At 42.0% G+C, this 18,775-nt stretch overlaps 1 protein-coding gene across 1 annotated transcript in view; it reads right to left on the minus strand.

Moving 5' to 3' along the window:
- wnk1b (WNK lysine deficient protein kinase 1b) overlaps positions 1 to 18,179 on the minus strand; it is a 117,428-nt gene extending 99,249 nt beyond the window's left edge. The window contains exons 1-2 of the mRNA XM_034673650.1: positions 17,540 to 18,179; positions 12,168 to 13,745 (exon numbers count right to left, since the gene is read on the minus strand). Of these exons, the coding sequence (XP_034529541.1) occupies positions 12,168 to 13,076 (909 nt within the window). The 5' untranslated portion in view covers positions 13,077 to 13,745; positions 17,540 to 18,179. The remainder of the gene's footprint in view (positions 1 to 12,167; positions 13,746 to 17,539) is intronic.
- Positions 18,180 to 18,775: the final 596 nt, after the last annotated feature.

The following is an 18,775-nucleotide window of genomic DNA, read 5'->3' on the forward strand; positions in this document are numbered from 1 at the left end:
CACACACACACACACACACACACACACACAAAGAATAAAAGGTGAACACAAAGAAACAGGAACTCGCTTGCACGTGCACACACATTCTGCAGACGGACTAAGCAGCACACACACACACACACACACACACACACACACACACACACACACACACACACACACACACACACACACACACACACACACACACACACACACACACACACACACACACACACACACACACACACACACACACACAAGTATAGCCTGTGCAGAGTCAGTGCACAGACAAAAGCAAGGGCAGACTAAACACACTCCGAAAGAGAAGACACGTGAACTCACACACATTGTTGTGGAGCAAGCAGACTAGATGTGCAGCACAGGTCACTTTACGCTGATGCAGACGACCTGCAGTTCAGACACCTGATCTATTTTAGACCACGGACACACACACACACACACACCTATACACCTGTTTAATGCAGGAGGTGCTATGGTCTATAGAGAACGCTCTCAACCCTGCAGGCACTGGCTCTAACACTTTCCCCCTGCCTTGATGTTTTTCAGTAGTCATGAGTCATGAGTCGGTGTTAAGTCATTTCAATTTTGATTAGCGCTTAATCAAATTCCGAGACAGAAACATTCCAAGTAGTCAAAGTTGAACAGCAGCAGGTCAGGAGAGAGGTAGAGAAGTGGGGTCAGAGGACATGTGTCCAGTCATTCCCGTCATCCTATGACATAAGGCAGTAGACATCACAAATTTGTCCCTAGGGGTCTTACAATAAGAGCTGGGGGATATTGAAAATAATGTTATCACGATAAAGTATTTCATATCAGTCGATATCGATAATTCTCACGATAAATATAAAATCATTATTTCATTTACATTTAAAGTCAGATTTTTGCTCCTGAGTGAAAGTTGAAGAAACCAGACAGTCTGTTAGTTTGTATCTGGATTTAGTTTTCTGATAAGCTTCTTGTATCCATCTTTTTTGACAGTTCTAACAGGAAGCAGGTCTTTAATGTAAGATGAGATTTAGAAGTTTCATTTTGCAGATTCTTTTTTTTCTCAGGTTGAGGTTGTTTGCATGATTTGATTTAAATTACAACAAAGATATATCAAATTGTATACTGTGTATAAGTTTAGTAGAGTATTGTTTTGAGTTGTGCTCTCCCCTTTAGGATTACTAACGTTTACAGGCAGTGTGATGTTGTTTCCCACAGTGCAGTGAATGCATCACGGTTATTCAAGTGTTCAGTTGTACTACGGTCACGGTGGACATTAAACATGTTAGAAATGCACAGCAGAAGTTGTCTCTGTGCTCTTCTGTTACCCGCATCCACAAGTATATTTAATGAAGTGTATTAGTTAAAAGTTACCGCAGAGTGGACACAGTGTCAGACTAACGACTCTGCTTTTAGCTGCTAGGTTTTGAGTTTTCTTCAGTGTCGCTGTCGCTTGTTTCAATTGTGTTACATTCTGTAATGTCTTTAAGCCCCGCCTACCTCTCACTCTGCGACATGACTGGCTGTTCAATACCGTCTTCTTCTTCTGTCTAATGTTGGGTGGCAACTAGCGTTTAAGGCTCATTAGCGCTCCCTCCTTTTCCAGTGGTTGGTGGTTTAATTACATGTTTATTTATATCAATTTTGTATCAAACATTTGTTACATTGATATTGAGAAAAATTATACCATGATAATTATCGTTATCGAATTATCGCCCAGCCCTACCTACAATTATCTCACCCTGTCATATGAGGAAACCCTCAGACCCCCAATCAAGGCAAGAAAAGATAAGAAAAAGCTTGATGGTGAAAAAGAAAACGAGACAACTCCCTTAGACCGATCACCCACAATGGACAGACATGCAATAAATGTTGTATCTGTCAAGCGGACCGAACCATGTGAGAGAAAAATAGAGAAACGGATGAAGTGACGGGGAGATAAAAGTGAAATGGAGGCAACAGACTGAAAAACCCAGACATTAAATCCGTCTGGATCCTCAGTAATGTGGAGTGATGACATTATTTCTCATAGTTGACTGTGTTTGCTGCTTGGAAATGGAATCTTAATGTCGTACTTTGTGTCTTTGCTGATGCATCACGATCACAGCAGCTCGAGGAGCGAGTCAGCAGCTGCCCAGATGTTGTGGTGATGAGACTTGCATCATAAAAACCTGCTCTCCTGTTTTTGATTACGCATCAAGCAAACACCCTCTGTCATTGAATCTTCTGTTGGTGTGTAAAAATGCAGCAGAGAGACCTTCAAGTCCAACAAGTTTATTTTTGAAATGATCTCAAAGAACTGTGAATACTGAGTTCTGCAGCTGTTTAATACATAATTAACACTGAATACATATCAATTAAAGGAAGATCAGCAGTTTTCAGTGTAAGAGAAACATTTCAGTGTGTAATAAGGAGTTTCAGCTATTGTTTTTCTGAATCCACTTTAGTTTCAATCTGTCTGGGGACGTAAAGCCGCTCATCTGATCCAGATTTGTCATATTGAGCTCAAAACAACGTGACCCAATCCATGCCTGTGTGCCGCAGCTGCTGACCAATCATGGCTCAGTATTTCCAGGAAGTGATTAGTCTTCACAATGTCGGTATTGTTTGACTGTTTCCTGGCAAAAAAATATATGTCTAAAACGTGGAAAAAAACAATGACCCTCTTTTCACTAATCAGGCACACAACCTTAAGTCTGGCTGCAGTGTGTGTGTGGTGTGTGTGTGTGTGTGTGTGTGTGTGTGTGTGTGTGTGTGTGTGTGTGTGTGTGTGTGTGTGTTAAAGGTTAAATCAGGGTTTCAGGCAGTGTTTCCTGAGATCACCAGAACTGTAGGGCTTTCTTAAGGACAATGCTGGATTAAAAAAATGATATGTAGTTTTGTTGTGGGTTCAAATTTAGGTCCTGTATTTCTGAACACACAAAAAAAAGCCTGCTGCTAAATCTCGCATAGAAATGTTAGACCTCAGGGATCAGTGATGCCTTGATAAAAACCTTTCAAGAGAGACAACAAAAAGATCAATGAAGAAGAGGATAAAGCAGCCACGATTTAGACCAGGAAAAAAGGATGAAACTCAAGGAGAAATAGAGATTGATGTCAGGGGGGAAGGATTGAAATAGAGAGAGAAAACATATGACAGGGGAGAAAATAAGAAGAGCAGGAACCAACAGAGGAGATAAAAAGAGGGAGGAGTGAATGTGATTGGAGAAAGCAGAGAGAAAGCATGTGAGAATTGAAAAATAGAGTTAGCATCAACTATGTCATCACGTGTAACAGTGCAAGTCATCTAACATCTGTGTGATGCATTCAGTGTCCCAGACTCACCCTGTAACTCACACAATCCCTGCACCACACGTTGTCTTTACTTGAGTCAACACACACACACACACCCTGTTTCTAATAAAAGTGCACTGTAATCATCATAAAATACACTCACTTACAGTACACACACTGTGATACCACATTATGTAACCATCAGCAGATTCGGATGCAGCTTTGAGTCTTGCAGCTCCTTTTATTTGTCTGATGATGTTATTTTGAGAGAGGTACCAGAAGACTTCCGCATTTGCGCATACAAATACACACACACACACACACACACACACAAAAAAAATGAGTTCACCGAATCAACACAGATGGGAGGAAGAGAGGACAGTCATTTTTCACCCTGCGCGCACACACACAAAGTTAGAGGCATAACTGTATTCTTGGCACACACACATCCAAGGCCTCAAAGCCATGAAATGAGATTCATGTGTGTGAAAAGATGCCTCACTCCTATGGTGGCATGTCCAGACTACATGCAGTATTTTTAGCTCTGTTTGAATAACTCTGAATGTGATTTGCTACTTGAAAATATTTAGTTACATTTTGTTTAGGTCTGAGCGCTAACCTGAGTTGACTCTGCTCATGTGGCACAGGTCGAGTCTCCCACTGAAATTGATACTGATGGAATTCTTAAAAGCAGGGTGGCCTGACCTTATGACCAAATATAAGGGGAAACTCAGAGTCACACATTACACGGAAGGATGGTTTGCATATGAGGAAGTGTCAGCCTCTCTGTCTCCCTTCCTTTGTTGCACACAGCTGGTCACTGACACACATGACAGCGAGCGAGACAAGCGAGACAGAGCGCAAGTGAGATCTGAGGCGGGACCAACACAAAGCGAGAGGTGAACCGCGTGCTCCAGGGACAGAATGAGCAACAAAGTGATTGAAAAAAATGAGATTTCCAGTGTGCCCTCTTCTTATCCTCCGTCATATCCTGATTATGTGACATCAGAGCTGAACACAGTGCGACCTCAGCCCTGTGGGGTTTTATTTTTACATTGTTCATAAATCCAGCTGGCTAGGCTTAGGGTTCTTTACATAACAAATTACACATCTTTGTGTTCCTGGTTTTGCTTCCAACCTGCAGTTTTATAGCAGGGATCAAACATGTTTGACAACAATGACGGCTAGACTCACAAGCTGGGGTGCAACATTGCCCATTTTATGGATACAGTAACAGATTTATGAGGCATGTTATCATAATGATGGATAGCCGATCTGCACATATACCTACAAGCCATTTGCCAACAACTTTATAGTGACGAGTCCTGACTTTCCATCTATAGACTGTATAAATAATGGACGTAGTGTCGGTGATGTCACCCATCTGTTCCTGAGCTCTGTTTTGAAGCCATTCGTCTGCGGGAGCCATATTGGAAATGTTGAAAGAGGCGGGCCTTGAGCCTCCTCGCCAACAACTACAGTGTTCCCACCTGTCAGTCAAGTCAGTCATGTCCTTAAATGGGCAAAACTAGTATTCTTAATATCTTCTGAACAGTTGCGTTATAAAAAAAATCCCCCCCGCGGTACAGTGTGTGGCGATAGTGAAATTAGCTCTTCAGAACAAAGTCGTTTTTTGAACCAGGCTGCAAACATGTTTATTTCTTCAGCAAATATCGTCTTTTTGAATTGTTGTGTATGCTGTTTCCGGTGTTTCTGCAGTCAGCCTCAAGCGGACGCTCAATAAACTGCAGTTTATAACACTTCAGCATGGGCTTCATCTTTTGAGACCGGAGGTTGCCGCTTGCTTCCATCCAGACTTTAGTGAAGAAAGGCAACTTCCAGCTGAGGGCTTAAACTACTCTGATTAAAAAAGAAACTGGGAATATCCTGCAAGTTTTAATAAAAATATCCAATTTAGGATGTTTTATTATTTAGCAGTTGAGCTTATGTGCAGCTCGCCTCAGCCAAATGAATAAGTTAACAATCCTCACAGCAAGCTGCAGCATGTGCACACACACAAACGCAACCACACCCCCCATATGAACCCATTTACAAATTTACATCTCACAGACAGATGTTAGCATAGCTGCTAATAAAGAAAACAGTGTTTAAGCTAGTGTTTAAAATGATAAAAAGAAAATGCTGCAGACAGTTCTGATTATTTTTTAACAATGTGTGTGTGTGTGTGTGTGTGTGTGTTTTGTGGGGGTGGCTGTCACTACTTTAAAGCAACATCAGAATCAATCAGCAGTAAGGACTGGCCTTTGCCGACTGAAGGCTTGACACAGCTGCTTTCAGTTGTTTTGTCAGGGAAATCTGAACCTCTGGAGAGGTGAAACGTTTCACCTCAGCTCTGCAGCACTGGAGAAATCTGGAGACATTTATCTTGTAGAAAAAAATGAAGGAGTCCTACAGGTAATGTTTCACCTGTTCCAACAGTTTCATTCAACTCAAAGACTGTAAGCTGCAGGTTGTTTTAGGCCACTGCAGCGTAACTATCATTTTTGGCAAGGTAAATTTGTCAACATCCAATAAAAATATTAGCTTGTTTGGGAGGCCAATCCGCCGATCTGTACGGATTTAAAGTGCAACAAAGAACCCGTTGTCCAGTGGTAGTGCCTTTGGGACAGAACGCATTTATATACCTGATAAACAATCTTCACAAACATCTCCCTATCTTCTTCTTCCTCCCTCAAAACCCTCTCCTCTCCCTCCCTCTGGCCTTTTTCCAGCACATGGACGGATTTCAGGCCATGTAGCAGGTTAAAATGGGTCATCGCTATAAACAAATTGCTGCAATGCTAAAATTGGACACAGTGAGCCACATTTATTGGCCTTGATAAATGCAATTTGTTTATTCCATGTGAGGAGACAAAACCTGACTCTGAAACCTCATTTTTAATGTGTATGACAGTAGTTTGAAAGAAGATATGAAATTGCAGAAACTTAATAAAAAAAAACTCTTCTCAGGCGACACAAGTAGTCTCCATTGGTGCCATACGAGCACACGTCTGAGAGCATTTTCCCTCTCATGGCACAGATTAAATGACCGTTATTGAGGAAGTCCCGAAAGAGTGTGTGTGTGTGTGTGTGTGTGTGTGTGTGTGTGTGTGTGTGTGTGTGTGTGTGTGTGTGTGTGTGTGTGTGTGTGTGTGTGTGCGTGTGTGTGTGTGTGTGTGTCCTTCTATGTGTGTGTGGATGTATTTGTGAGTGAGGAGGGGGCTAATCCTCCTCTGTTGAGAGAGAAATTTCAAGGTCTTTGATTGCCAGTGGAGCCAAGAGCCTAAGGTCACACACACACACACACACAGACACACAAACCCACACACATGGGGTCCCTCTTTTTTTTTTATTTGCATCCACAGTTTCTATGCTCCTCTCCCTCCTCCTCCTCTTCCCTTTTCATTTCCTTTGTCTTTCTCCCCCACTTTTTACTCCCTCCCTTCCTCTCCATGTTTCCCATTTCTCTATTCTCCCGTTGAGCTCCCTCCACGATCAGATCCCACTTTCCTAAACTCCTACCACCGACCTGTTGCACATTCTTCATCCTCCTTTGACTAAAGTCGAATGAAAATTCTCAAATTCTGAATATTTTTGCTTTTGCAGATTACTCAATCTAATCTCTTTCACGTTTAGCTCTTTATGTGTCACTCTATCCTCTCTTCTAAAAGTGATTGCTTCGGACACAGGGTGGGCTGATCTTTGACCTTTACCCCTCCCTCTATTCCTGCCCTCTTAAAGGGACTTCTTGTCCCTCTCTTTTCCTTCCCGCTTCTTCTCTTATCGTGTACCTCTTTCACACTTCTTGAGATTGCCTCACTCTCTTTTAACTTTGTCTCAGATTCATAGAGCACATGTTCCAATGTATTGACACAAGTAGTTGTTTCCTGAACGTGCGCTTCACTTTAGAAGCTCAGTGCTGTCCTCGAGTGCAGTTTGTTTCAGGCTGAGACTGACGCTGCATGTAAACACAAAAATATTCAATTTATAGAGGAGTTAAATAATAAAAATCATCAAATCCTTAAGTTTCAGAAGCTATATTAAAACACTTAAGTTTTTCTCCTGACAAAAATATGAGCTTTCCCCGTTTGAACCTTTCTCCTTCAGTTTTGAGATTCCAGGAGAACTGCGTCAGCCTCTTCTTCTACATCTGTCATCCGCCATTCAGTCAAACAGACCACCTCAAGATAAGCTACAGAGTGACCTCCTCCTCCTCCTCCTTTGTCCATTCATCAATCTATTTTTTCACCATGGCTTAAGCAAACTATCCCCTCCATCTCTTCCTCTGCTTCCATCCATCTTTTCATTCCTGGAAACACAAGTGAAACTTCTCTGGATCAGATGCCAAAGAATTTAAAAGACACAACCTCCTCAGATCCATCTCTGAAACACACACACAAACAGACACCAGAGTTTAAACAGCCTGTGTTAGATATGCACACGAGTCAAAGTGATGGAAAGACACTCCCAACAGCTCGTGCACACGGTTAATGTGCAAACACACATGTGCGAGGCAAGCCGACAAGTTCCAGATGATCCCGTCTCCCACAGATCTCCAGTTCCCGTGCCCACCCAGTGTGAGTGTGATTGGTTGTCATGTGTGTGTCCGTGTGCGCGCGTGAGTGAGTGTGTGTGTGTGTAATTTTACTCCCACCATTCTGCCACATGTCAGCAGTTGCTCAGTCATGTTTGACATACACACATAGGATTACAGCCAGGCTCTGTAAAGGAGTACTTGTCTCTGCATGCATGTAGTCTAGTCACCACAGGCCTCCTACAGCCTTACATAACACGCGCAGTATATGATGTTTAACGGGTATCTTCATTCCAGTAATCCAGGAGGGGTTAGATGAAGCAGTTAAGCAGTTTCTGATCATTTCACCAAGCAGCTTTAAAAGAATCTCCACCATCAACCTTATGTCTGAATCTGACCTGATAAAGACCTCTCAAACCTCCAACACAAACGACTGTCACAAGGTTTCAAGAGAGAAAGAGATAGGAAAAAAAAGAAAGAGGCATGTGTGACAAAGAGGGAAAGCTCGGCACAGGCTTTCAGCGTTTGTTTTCTGATAAACAAACCGGCGTTTCCTAGACGCGGGGCATCAGGCGAAGCTGATTTTAGCTCCTGGGATTCAGGAAGCCTCGAGGAGCATCTTGTGATGGAGATGACAGGAAAAGCAGTGAGGACTCCCCACAGGAAAAGAACGATAACGGAGGAATTTTTACACATGCAGATCTGTGATGGAAATATCTAATTACAAACTCTCACCTGGTTTAACTTCTCTGGTGCTAATACCGTCAAATATCAAGTGTGGAGAAAATAAAAAGCGTATAGAATACTTTTGTTTGATTTAAAAGGAAAAACATGTGTCTATCTACCTGTAATTCAGTATTAAAGAAATACATGTAAACCTCCTGTTATGTTGCGGGTCAATTTGACCCATTTTAAAGTTAAAAAATCGAAAGAAAAATGTTACAAGTATTTTCTCGGTATGGAACTTCTTCTGCTTGGCTTAACTAGCGCTATCAATATATAGAATAATTGATCAACATCTCTTGATAAAAAAAATAAAGAAAATAAAATGCAAAATAAAAAACAAAAATCTTTGTCTTGTAAAACTATTTTATTTATATTTAGGGCTTTCCAATGTACATTTAAAAAAGTTTTAACATGAATTTTCATGAAAAACTAGTGAGTTATCCTTATTGAACCATGATCTGTGAGAATTAAAAACACGGTTATACTAACTATTGATTTAAATGGTTAGTTATGGAGTTAATAATGAGATTCTGACACTTTTGAATCATTAAATATGCCCGGGTCAAATTTGATCCAGGAACATTATTGCTGTCCCTAAGAAACTGAAATAACAGGAGGGTTAATATGAAATTAAAAGTACATTTGTATCTAACGCAGAGAAACTACTGTTTCCATCAAGCACATCCACGTGAGTTCATGTCCATGTTTCTCCCTCTGCTAAACCTCTAGTTAAGTCAGTCAGAGGCCTGAATGTCATATGACCAGCTGAGACTGTTGTTCTACATCTCCAACTCCTGAACACACCTCTCTGTGTCTCTGTGCTTACTCGTCAACAACACAAGCTGCAAAAACCTGCTTTTCTTTTCACCTTCTGCCTGCCTCTCCTCTCCAGTTTGTGTCTCTGTCTGTCTGATGCACATACACACACACTCCCTGCAAAAGTTGCAAAAGTGCACTGTAATGTAGCAACAGCATCCTGTGGTGAACTGTATGCCACTGTGTCTCATGTTTCTTACTGTGCTCAAGAGGCAGAGTTTTTTTTTCTGCAGCAAGGAAGTCATCTATCCTGCACAAGGGCGCCAGAAGTAGGTGAGAGATGCAACAGTGAGTACCCTAAATCTGCCAGACAGTCAGGAGGATTTGGATGAGGAAGCTTTTGGTCATGGGCTTACTTGTTTAACCTTTGGTATAAAGCTGTCCTAAAAGACATCACATGAACTACTGGCAGATCAAACTGACACATCAGGAAATCAAACTGTGCATTTGCTCCTGTGTTGATTCTTCAGCATCCTCTTTGTCATTCTCCACACATTGATGAAACTTGTGGTGGTTGTAATATGACTCGCCGCAGCATCCGTTCACACACATTAAAAAGTCACATCCGTTGATATCAGAGACTCATAAAAAGGGACAGTGTAAGAATGCAGCAATGATAAAGCATGAGTAACAGGAAACAAGAGCCTGAGCTGCACAGACATTCAGGATTTGCTTCCTGAGTTTGTCAGACATTTCAATCAGTCAAAGAAACAAAGGAGATTGTTCAAATCTTGGGAAGGTTCTAAATCACGTGTGGAAGCGTTTCACAGACACAATGTTGGCTCAGATAGCTTCTACAGGTAAAGATCAAAACTAGCCAGAATGCAATGTGTTATGTCACCGTTCAATACATTATGTGATTAATAGGGAAGTCACGATCAGCATATTTGGCCCCTTTTTTAATATTGAATCCCAATCTGATACTTCAAAAATAAGTCGTTAAAAAACACTGAAATATGTGTCATGTTTATTCCATTCAACTTAATCCAGCTAGCATTGTTGTAAAACTCATAATCTGTTTTACAAGCTCTGCTGTATGAGAACCACGAAACTGATGTGCACCATTACAGCACACTTAAATCAGTGGTTGCTCTGAACGCAACTCTCACAAGACCGTGCGTGATTCACAACGGCAGCATCCGGTTGCGAGACGGAGAACATAAATATTGTGAGGGACATTGAGATCGAAACACGCCCAGTTGCACGCCACTAGCTACAGAGCAACATGCCGGTATAGAGAACGGCAGCTTCCACTAGCCACAAGGTTACTAATGCTAATGTAACAGGCTGTCCTGTGTTTGGTTTATGTGTTCACCTTTTTGAACGTGTCTGGCTGTGCACATGTGAGTTCTACAATAACATTTAAATCATGGCTTGAGTTCTACATCACTGTCACGTTTATCATTTTCTCATTCCAGTTAAAAGAACTCTGAATGCTCAATTACACTCACGCCTTCAGCTGCAAATTGTGTTGCGGAGAACCCGCTTGGAGACGGAGAAGAGCACAGCGCAGGAAGGAGAACACAGCGCAGAAAAAAGGACTTGTCTCTCTGAACCAGATGAGGGGCATGCACCCTCGTTGTCTGATATGTTCAATGAGATCCTTGATTTTTAGTGAGGTTAGTACACATTCAGAGACATAAATGCAATGGTAGGGGAGACCGGGGACAACATTTTTGACATTTCTGTCTTCAACTTTGAGCTCTTTTAACCCAGTGTGTTCAAACTGCTTTACAAACTGTCTGCTAATAAATGCTAGAAAATGCCTGTGCAACACAAACAGAAAATGCATGACCTATTCCCTACTAATAAATGGCATAATCATTTATTTCTGTGTTTCGGTTTTCAGCCTTTGTTTTCCTCATTTTCGGTTTTTGGTTTCGGCCAAGAATTTTCTTTTCGGTGCATCCATAAAAGTAAGTTAAGTATTTAGGGATGGAGGAGATCGGGGAAATAAAGAGTTTCACAAAGACTGTAAAGTTTAAGTTATGGAGTTTAAACGAATGACACCAGTACAGGATTGTCACACTAAAAAAACGCCAAATGAATGACTGAATGTAAAAAAATACATATATTATTGATGTCATAAGCTAGCATGTTGTTGTAGCTTAACTGGCTACATTTCCCTGAGGGTTTCTGCATTAAAAAGCTGCCTTTATATAGAGTAACAGTTAGCTTAGCTCCTCACACTTTCCAAGTAGCCTGCCAAACAAAGGTTATAACCAGCCAACCGAAAACCTTCAAGCAGTGTCCTCTGAGGGACAGCTCATCTTGAAATTTTAATGACTGACCTGGAGATGGAATCTCTCCCTCATGGGGTAAACAACAGTTTGACAGCCGTAGTGATGCAATGTAACAAAGCACTCACAGTGAAACACAGCCTTAACTCAAGACACACAACCTAAGACACAAATAACCTCCACACTCCAAATGACACACAAGCAACTTGTTGATTAGAAACCTCTGAATAAAATGTGTCTTTTCTAGACAAAGATGCTTTATACAAAGCAGCAGAACTCAAGACATCAGAAAGAGTGCAGCTTTGGCCCTGATGTAATATGCAGGAGTGTCTCAAAGCTGATCACTTATCCCATTTTGTGTTAAATTTAAACAAGATCAGATCTGGTGGAGAGAGAAATATCAGTAATCTTGAGGTAAAACGAGGACATGCAATAAGTGAAAGGTTTAATTCTGCACCTGGATTGAATTTCGTCACCTCAGAGTCAACCACAACCACAACATGACACTTCATTGAAGATGTAGCATGACAAACAGGAAGAGACAGAGCACTGATGCAGAAGAGATGACACAGTTTTAGTTCTGTACTCACCTGGAGCTCACACCACGCCACCTCCACGGTAGTCTCTGTATCCAGTCCTTTATAAACCGTCTTGAAGGATCCTCTTCCAATCTCAATGTCAAATTTTAGGAAGCGTCCATCCGGTGAAGTCCCCACAGCTTTAGTCTCCACCTCCTCTATATCCTCTTGCACTCGTTTCTCTGCCTCTCTCTGCTCCGCTCTCGCTTTTGCTAGCTCCTTCTCCTCCTCTGTCTCCTTGTCTTTCTCCTCCACTGGGCTGCTAACGCTACCTGACTCTGCCTCTTTTCTTTCTTTCACCACCTGTTGTGTATCCTCTGGATGCAATGTGACATCGGGTTGTTTGACAACTGTTTTTTCTGTAACATCCACTGCTGTCGGGCTGGGCTCTTTCGCCGCCCCATCTGCACTGTGCTCAACACTGCTGCAGGTGGGAGCAGCCAGCGTTGTACTGCCCGCACCTAAATCTGCCTCAGCATTTCTTAAGTCCCCCTCTTCACCTCCAAGACCAGGCTGCAGGTTCAAACTTTGGACCTGCACATCTTCAGCATCTCCTACCTCAGGTCCGTGACCCATGGGTTGTGAGGGGAAAAAGGTGGGAGGCCCCTCACAGTCCGGAGGAGAGGTGAGTATCACCGCTGCTTTGCTGGGCAGGTCCAAAGCTGTGACATTGGAGTCACAGATGACACTCCGACGGAAGAAGCGGTGCTCAGCTGTTTTAGAGTCTCTATCCATCGTGTGGCGCCGGCGTTGGACCTCAGGCTGTCCTCCAAGCTTCTCCACCAAGTGGGAGTCTGAACTGGCAGAGCCGTTCACACTTTTGTGGGCAGACTGGGGTGATGGACAGGGAGAGGAGGAGGTAGAAGGTGGGGCTGGGGCAATGAATTTCACCGCTTTGTTGCTGCTGTTGCTTTCAGACATTTCTCCTCAAGGTTTGGACCAAAAGTAAGAGAAATTCTGTATAAAGAAGAAATCACCAATGGGCACAAAACTCAACAAGCAAGCTTCAAATTAAAACTCCTCCTCGCTCGATCAAACTCGGGGAAAGACAAAGGGTGGGTTACTGAAAATAGCTCAATGAAATATATCCAATGTAGAAATCTTCATTGTGTATTTCACTGTTTGCAAGGATTTGTTAACTCTCTTTGCAATGTCGGCTGTTTCAAAACAACCTACAGTTCATACTGAGCCCTTCAGAACAGGGCCCAGGGAAGCCCCAAGTGAGAGGAAGGGGCTTTCGCCTAAAGATCGTACAGGGGCTGGACAACAGGCAGTTGAAGGAGGGGGGATGCAAGCACTGCAATGAGGAGATAAACGTCAAATTAACACCTGAATCCATCCTGCTGCCGACATCCAGAGAGGAGCAACCACGACATGGAAGAACTGGAGATCTAACAGATCAGTACCACCTTTCAAAGGCTGATAAGACGAACTAGGACTGGTATACAATCCTTTCCAGCTCCACTTGGAGATCTGATGGGGTTAAATGATGGTTGGACACTGAAGAGGTTGTTGACCTGCCTGGTAAGGCCAGACAGTAGGCTAGGTAGGCCTAGCCTGGCCCGCCTGGATCTGCTTTGGCCCTTTTCACTGGAGAGAGAAAGAGAAAACAAAGAGAGCTGTAAGATGAAACCATACTTTCTTTACCACACACCACAAATGTCACAATCTACTTTCTCTTTGATACTTAACCGACCCAACTAAATACAAGGGACCCCCAAATGATATTTGGTTTCCTGCCAGAGTGGCTGGTGGTAAAACATACAAGCTGACAGATATATAGTGCGACATTTTACCACAGATTGACCAGTGATGATTTGTTTGTGTGACATAGGCAGGGTGGGAAATGAGCACCAGCCAACATATGTTAAATTTTTTGGTTGCAGTTAACAAATCTGTCAGCTCCTCCAACCACTAAGCAGAGATCAAAGCCTCATTCAGATGTTCTTTTAGGATGTTGGTTGCTAAAACAGGGAAACTGGGTCAGCAGCGCAAGAAAAACTAAAGCATCATGCACCAAAAAGTGACAATTTCAGCTGCATTGAGGCATGAGTATATTACATTCCACTCCTGCACTCTTGGTTTAAGGCTTATGAGTGAAATCAGACGGCAGTTGAACCTGCGCGTAATCTTTAATCTCCAGCTCAAGCTTGTTATGCATGAAAGAGATCGGCATCTCATCAAACTCTTCCCCTCGCAACCATCACTGTTAAGTTAATGCACTGGAGTGTTGAGTAGAGTGTGTATCTAATTGCTTTATGATCCAAATTTAGTCCAAAGTCACCACCACCTGGCTGACCTCGAGGTCCAGCCGCCCTGTGGCAACTCAGCAGATTAACATGAAAGGGAAGGGACATGGAGATAAAAAACACTGCACTGGAACTTAAAGGGAGGATGTTGTACAAGCACTTCACTCTGCATGTTCATCACACAAAACCGAATAAGTTGTAGGAAATATGCATAATGAATTTGCATTTTTTCCCTCATTCAGATAACTTTGATTCTGTTATCGTTCAAGTGGAAGAGAGAAACAGCAGTTGCTTTAATGTGTTATGTTAGAAATTATTCAGTGTTAAATCCTGTTTCAGCTACACAAGTCTCGAGCACACAGACACACTAAAACACCCAGAATAACCACCCCAATTCAATGTGGTCATCAGAGGAGTTTCTTTTTAGATCTGCCCCCTATAAGTGATGATAGAATACGCAGTAGATGACTTTGAACATACAATAAGTTGGAAACACTTCACACAGATACTTTCATTTATCAACCTCGATGGAATGTCAGATGACCTGCAGCAATAAAGTCTGTGAAATAAACCAAGACAGATCTGGTTTTTACAAGTCGCCCTGTTTTGTTGAAGGGATGTATTTACATTCCACATTGAGTTGAATCTTTTACACAACATCAGGCACACACTTGCTACTGTATATTGTCTGAGTAAAGATAAGTAGGTGACAGACTAGCACAAAGAGGTCACGGGAGGTATGTGCCTTAAGGCCATCAGGGAATACAACAGTTTTTTGGGGAGGGGGTTTATTCTTCATTTCATAGATGATGTGTGTCCAATGCCATGTCACAGACTGTTTCATTACTGTTTTTAAACAACATATAATAAACAGGCTTTAAACATTCCCTGAAATAAACCCTGGGATTGTAGAGAGGATTTAGTGCATTTAATGGCACCTGGCCACCCTTGAAGTGAGAGGAGTCAACCAGATGTTTTATGTGCAAGTCCAGGTGTATCCAGACCTGAAGCCCTTTATGGCCATCTAGGCATTCATTAAGCAATGTGACGATGACATCAGCGGAGGAGGCTAGACTGATGACTTCAGTATGAGACAGTTACTCTCAATAAGTGCTGGGTGCGTTGTGTTCAAGTCACAAATCAATATCTCAATGTCACAATCTCATTAGCTGAGCAGACTAATATACAGTGTGTGTTTATACTTTAGGGCAGGGGGGTCAAACTCATTTCAGTTCAGGGGCCACATGCAGAACAATTTGATCTCAAGTGGGCCGGATCAGTAAAATCAGAACACAACCTATAGAGAAGGACAATTCAAAAATGTTCCCCTTGTTTCAGTGCAAAAAAAGTATAAGTACATTCTGAAAATGTTCACATTACATGAACTATCTTTTTTTAGAAAAAACAGCTGTTGTATTTTTTGCCATAATGAGTCTCATAGTGGGACCTATGATGTAAGCACATGTATGTGGTAAGCATGCCCACGATATGTGGCTCCTTTCAAAAAAGGTGGATCCACCGCTCCTGCTGTTACAAGTTTACATATACGAAAACTTTAGTGTTGATTGGATCTTGAAGTACTCTAAAAAGTCTGTGAATTTCAACTGGATTATGCAAATAATTGTTTCACTTTTGGAAGTTGTCCTAGGGCCAGATTGGAACCTCTTATGGGCCGGTTTTGGCCCGTGGGCTGTATGTTTGACACCCCTGCTTTAGGGAAATACTCAATTTAAATGACGGTGAAGTAAGGTCAAGCTTTTTGTTGGTGAGAAACATCTGCATTTCTGTCATTGTGATTATGACAAAGCTTGTTTGAAAGACAATTTCCCAACAGCTAAAGGGGGGTTGTTAAATTAAGGAAGCATTAAAAAAGGTAGGAAATACACTTTATATTTTAAATCTAGCCTATAGGAGTAATGACAGTAATACCAGCCTATTGCAAGTTCAAAGTCAAGTGCACCACACCTCCATCTAACATGAATATACTGATACATGTCGTGTGACGGTTAAAGCTGCTGTTGGTCGTCACGGAGTAAACATCTGTTCAGAGAGAGGGACTTCGAATGTCAACACTACCCCTCCCAACCAGATTTCCTCTTAGCCCCCCAACACAGATCGGTGTGTGCAGTCATGATAGTGCCGGACTCATAACCAATCGGAGGACGTAGTAGGGGCCGCTCCTTAACCAATCAGCACAGAGGATTGGAGATTAGCTCTGATTGGTCAGTCATAACGGGAACAAGGAGAATAATAACATTTCTTGATACAAAGGCATTGGAAAAAGCAAAGATTTCGCAAAAGTCTCAAATTACTGCACTTACAGATGAGTACGATGGGTATAATGACCTTTCTCCAAACACTGCAGAAAAAAATTACTTTTTTTTTTTTTTTCTTTTTACACCATTCCTACCTACAGCAGCTTTAAGTTGATTGTCACAGGTGTGCAGCTTCTAATAGGCTGATCAGAGGTGTCACTATGGCTTTAACTAGTCCAGCCATCTTACAATATTTATCAATTTAATGTCAAATAAAATCTACTGTTTGGAAGTCATTTAAACATTAAAACACATTTCTACCTTGAGCTTTTTTTTTTAAGGAAACTGTCAAAAGTATCCCTGTCACTGTTACGCACACATAAACAATGGAGCATGGCTGAAACCAGATGCTTCACCTTATTTAGTTTTAAACAGAAGTAGGTGGCATAGATTGAAGAGTCTGTTATCAATAACGACACATCTAACAGTCCATGCCAGCAATTAAATCAATTCCATTTGTTCAATTCGGCTCGTTTGAGCTTAATGAAAAAGTGATGTTCACCCTGTTAGAGTGAGTTTAAGAGCAATTAAAACTCCAGAGTAAGGAGCTTATTATTGAAATGGGCTCAATTATTGTATCTGCAAGTGGTGTGAAAATGTCATTCAAGCACGAGTAAAGTAAATGTTCACTAACTAGGCATGACAGCGTGCAAATATATCCAAATGTGCTGAAATGTTACCCTCGTGGAAAACTGTTCCAGAGAGGGAACACAAACGAAGCAATGCAGCTAACTTTGCCTGCAGGCATAAACAAGACATAAGCAAAAACCAGTCACGATTTGTAAAAAGCATTGCAATAAAATGAAAAATGCACCATTACCTATTACATCTGTGTTGGCTTTGTTGGCACAGAAGAAACTTGAATGTAAAAACTTGATTTACAATCCTGAAACTCTCTGCAGAGGGGGGTCCGCTCCGACACAGCAGTACTGTCAGTATAGTGCGTCACGTTCAAGCCACAGTTGGTTGAAGTAAAACCCGACAAAAGAAGCTATTTACAAAGAAAACATAACTTAGCAGCAACCATAACCAGCTGCAATTAAAAAAAGGTCCGAACAGCGAAGCGTGTGGCGGTGCGTGCAGCGAGCCCCCAAGCCGACAGACAGACACCTCCCACAGGGCAGCGAAGACAAGTTCGCTCGCTGGTGTCGCGGCGGCTCTGGTGGTGCTTCTCCGGTCTCCGTGTTGTCTGTGTCCGGGTCTGCAAAACGCAACTAAACGGTAAAAGTCCCACTCAGGGATACAATATCCTCATCCGTAACAGCGTCAAGTCCGTTCCAGTATGCAGCGTTTCTCTCCCCTCGGTGCGTGTGGTGCATTAGATTCACGGTAATCCACAGTTATTCCCTGGTTCTGAGCCCCCGGACAGCGGCTCTGTGTGCTGCGGTCTCTGCTCTGCGATGACTCGACAAGGCGGCGGAACAGACACAGACATGCCGCGTCAAGAGCACACAAGGTAACACGGATCATACCGGAAATAAGGTACTCTCACAAAATAAAATACAATACTGTTTAAACCTAAAACCAAAGTTCGTGAGCTGTCTGAGTGTGCGTGTGTGACTGTTTCATAACATCCCAAACTGTAAGCAATGACAGCGTGTTCTATCTCGTGAACAGTGCTATTGTTGAAGACATAATCCCATTCTACAGTACAGAAGAGTTAGTGACTCTGCAGCAGAGCTGGTGCCCTAGGCATGATTTCAACTGGTGCCCCATGTATTTTAACAAACTCTATTATTGTATTGTGACCAACAATCACATCAAAGATCTTTTAATTTTAATTTTAATTGCTAATAACTTTTTAATAATTGTTATTTTATAGGCTCTTGTTTGCTTTATATATATATATTTGCATTGTCTACCTTGTTACTGTGACACTTGAATTTCCCCGTTGTGGGACGAGTAAAGGACTACCTTATCTTATCTTATCTTATCTTATCTTATCTTATGTTACATATACACTTAAAGAAAAATGACATCCAGCTTTATGTTTTACAGATTTAAAGAAAATAAAAGGACCTCTAAAAGAACATTAATAAAATGTCATACCTGTCAG

Source organism: Notolabrus celidotus, chromosome 21 (assembly GCF_009762535.1).
Source record: "Notolabrus celidotus isolate fNotCel1 chromosome 21, fNotCel1.pri, whole genome shotgun sequence".
Classification (NCBI taxonomy): Eukaryota; Metazoa; Chordata; class Actinopteri; order Labriformes; family Labridae; genus Notolabrus; species Notolabrus celidotus.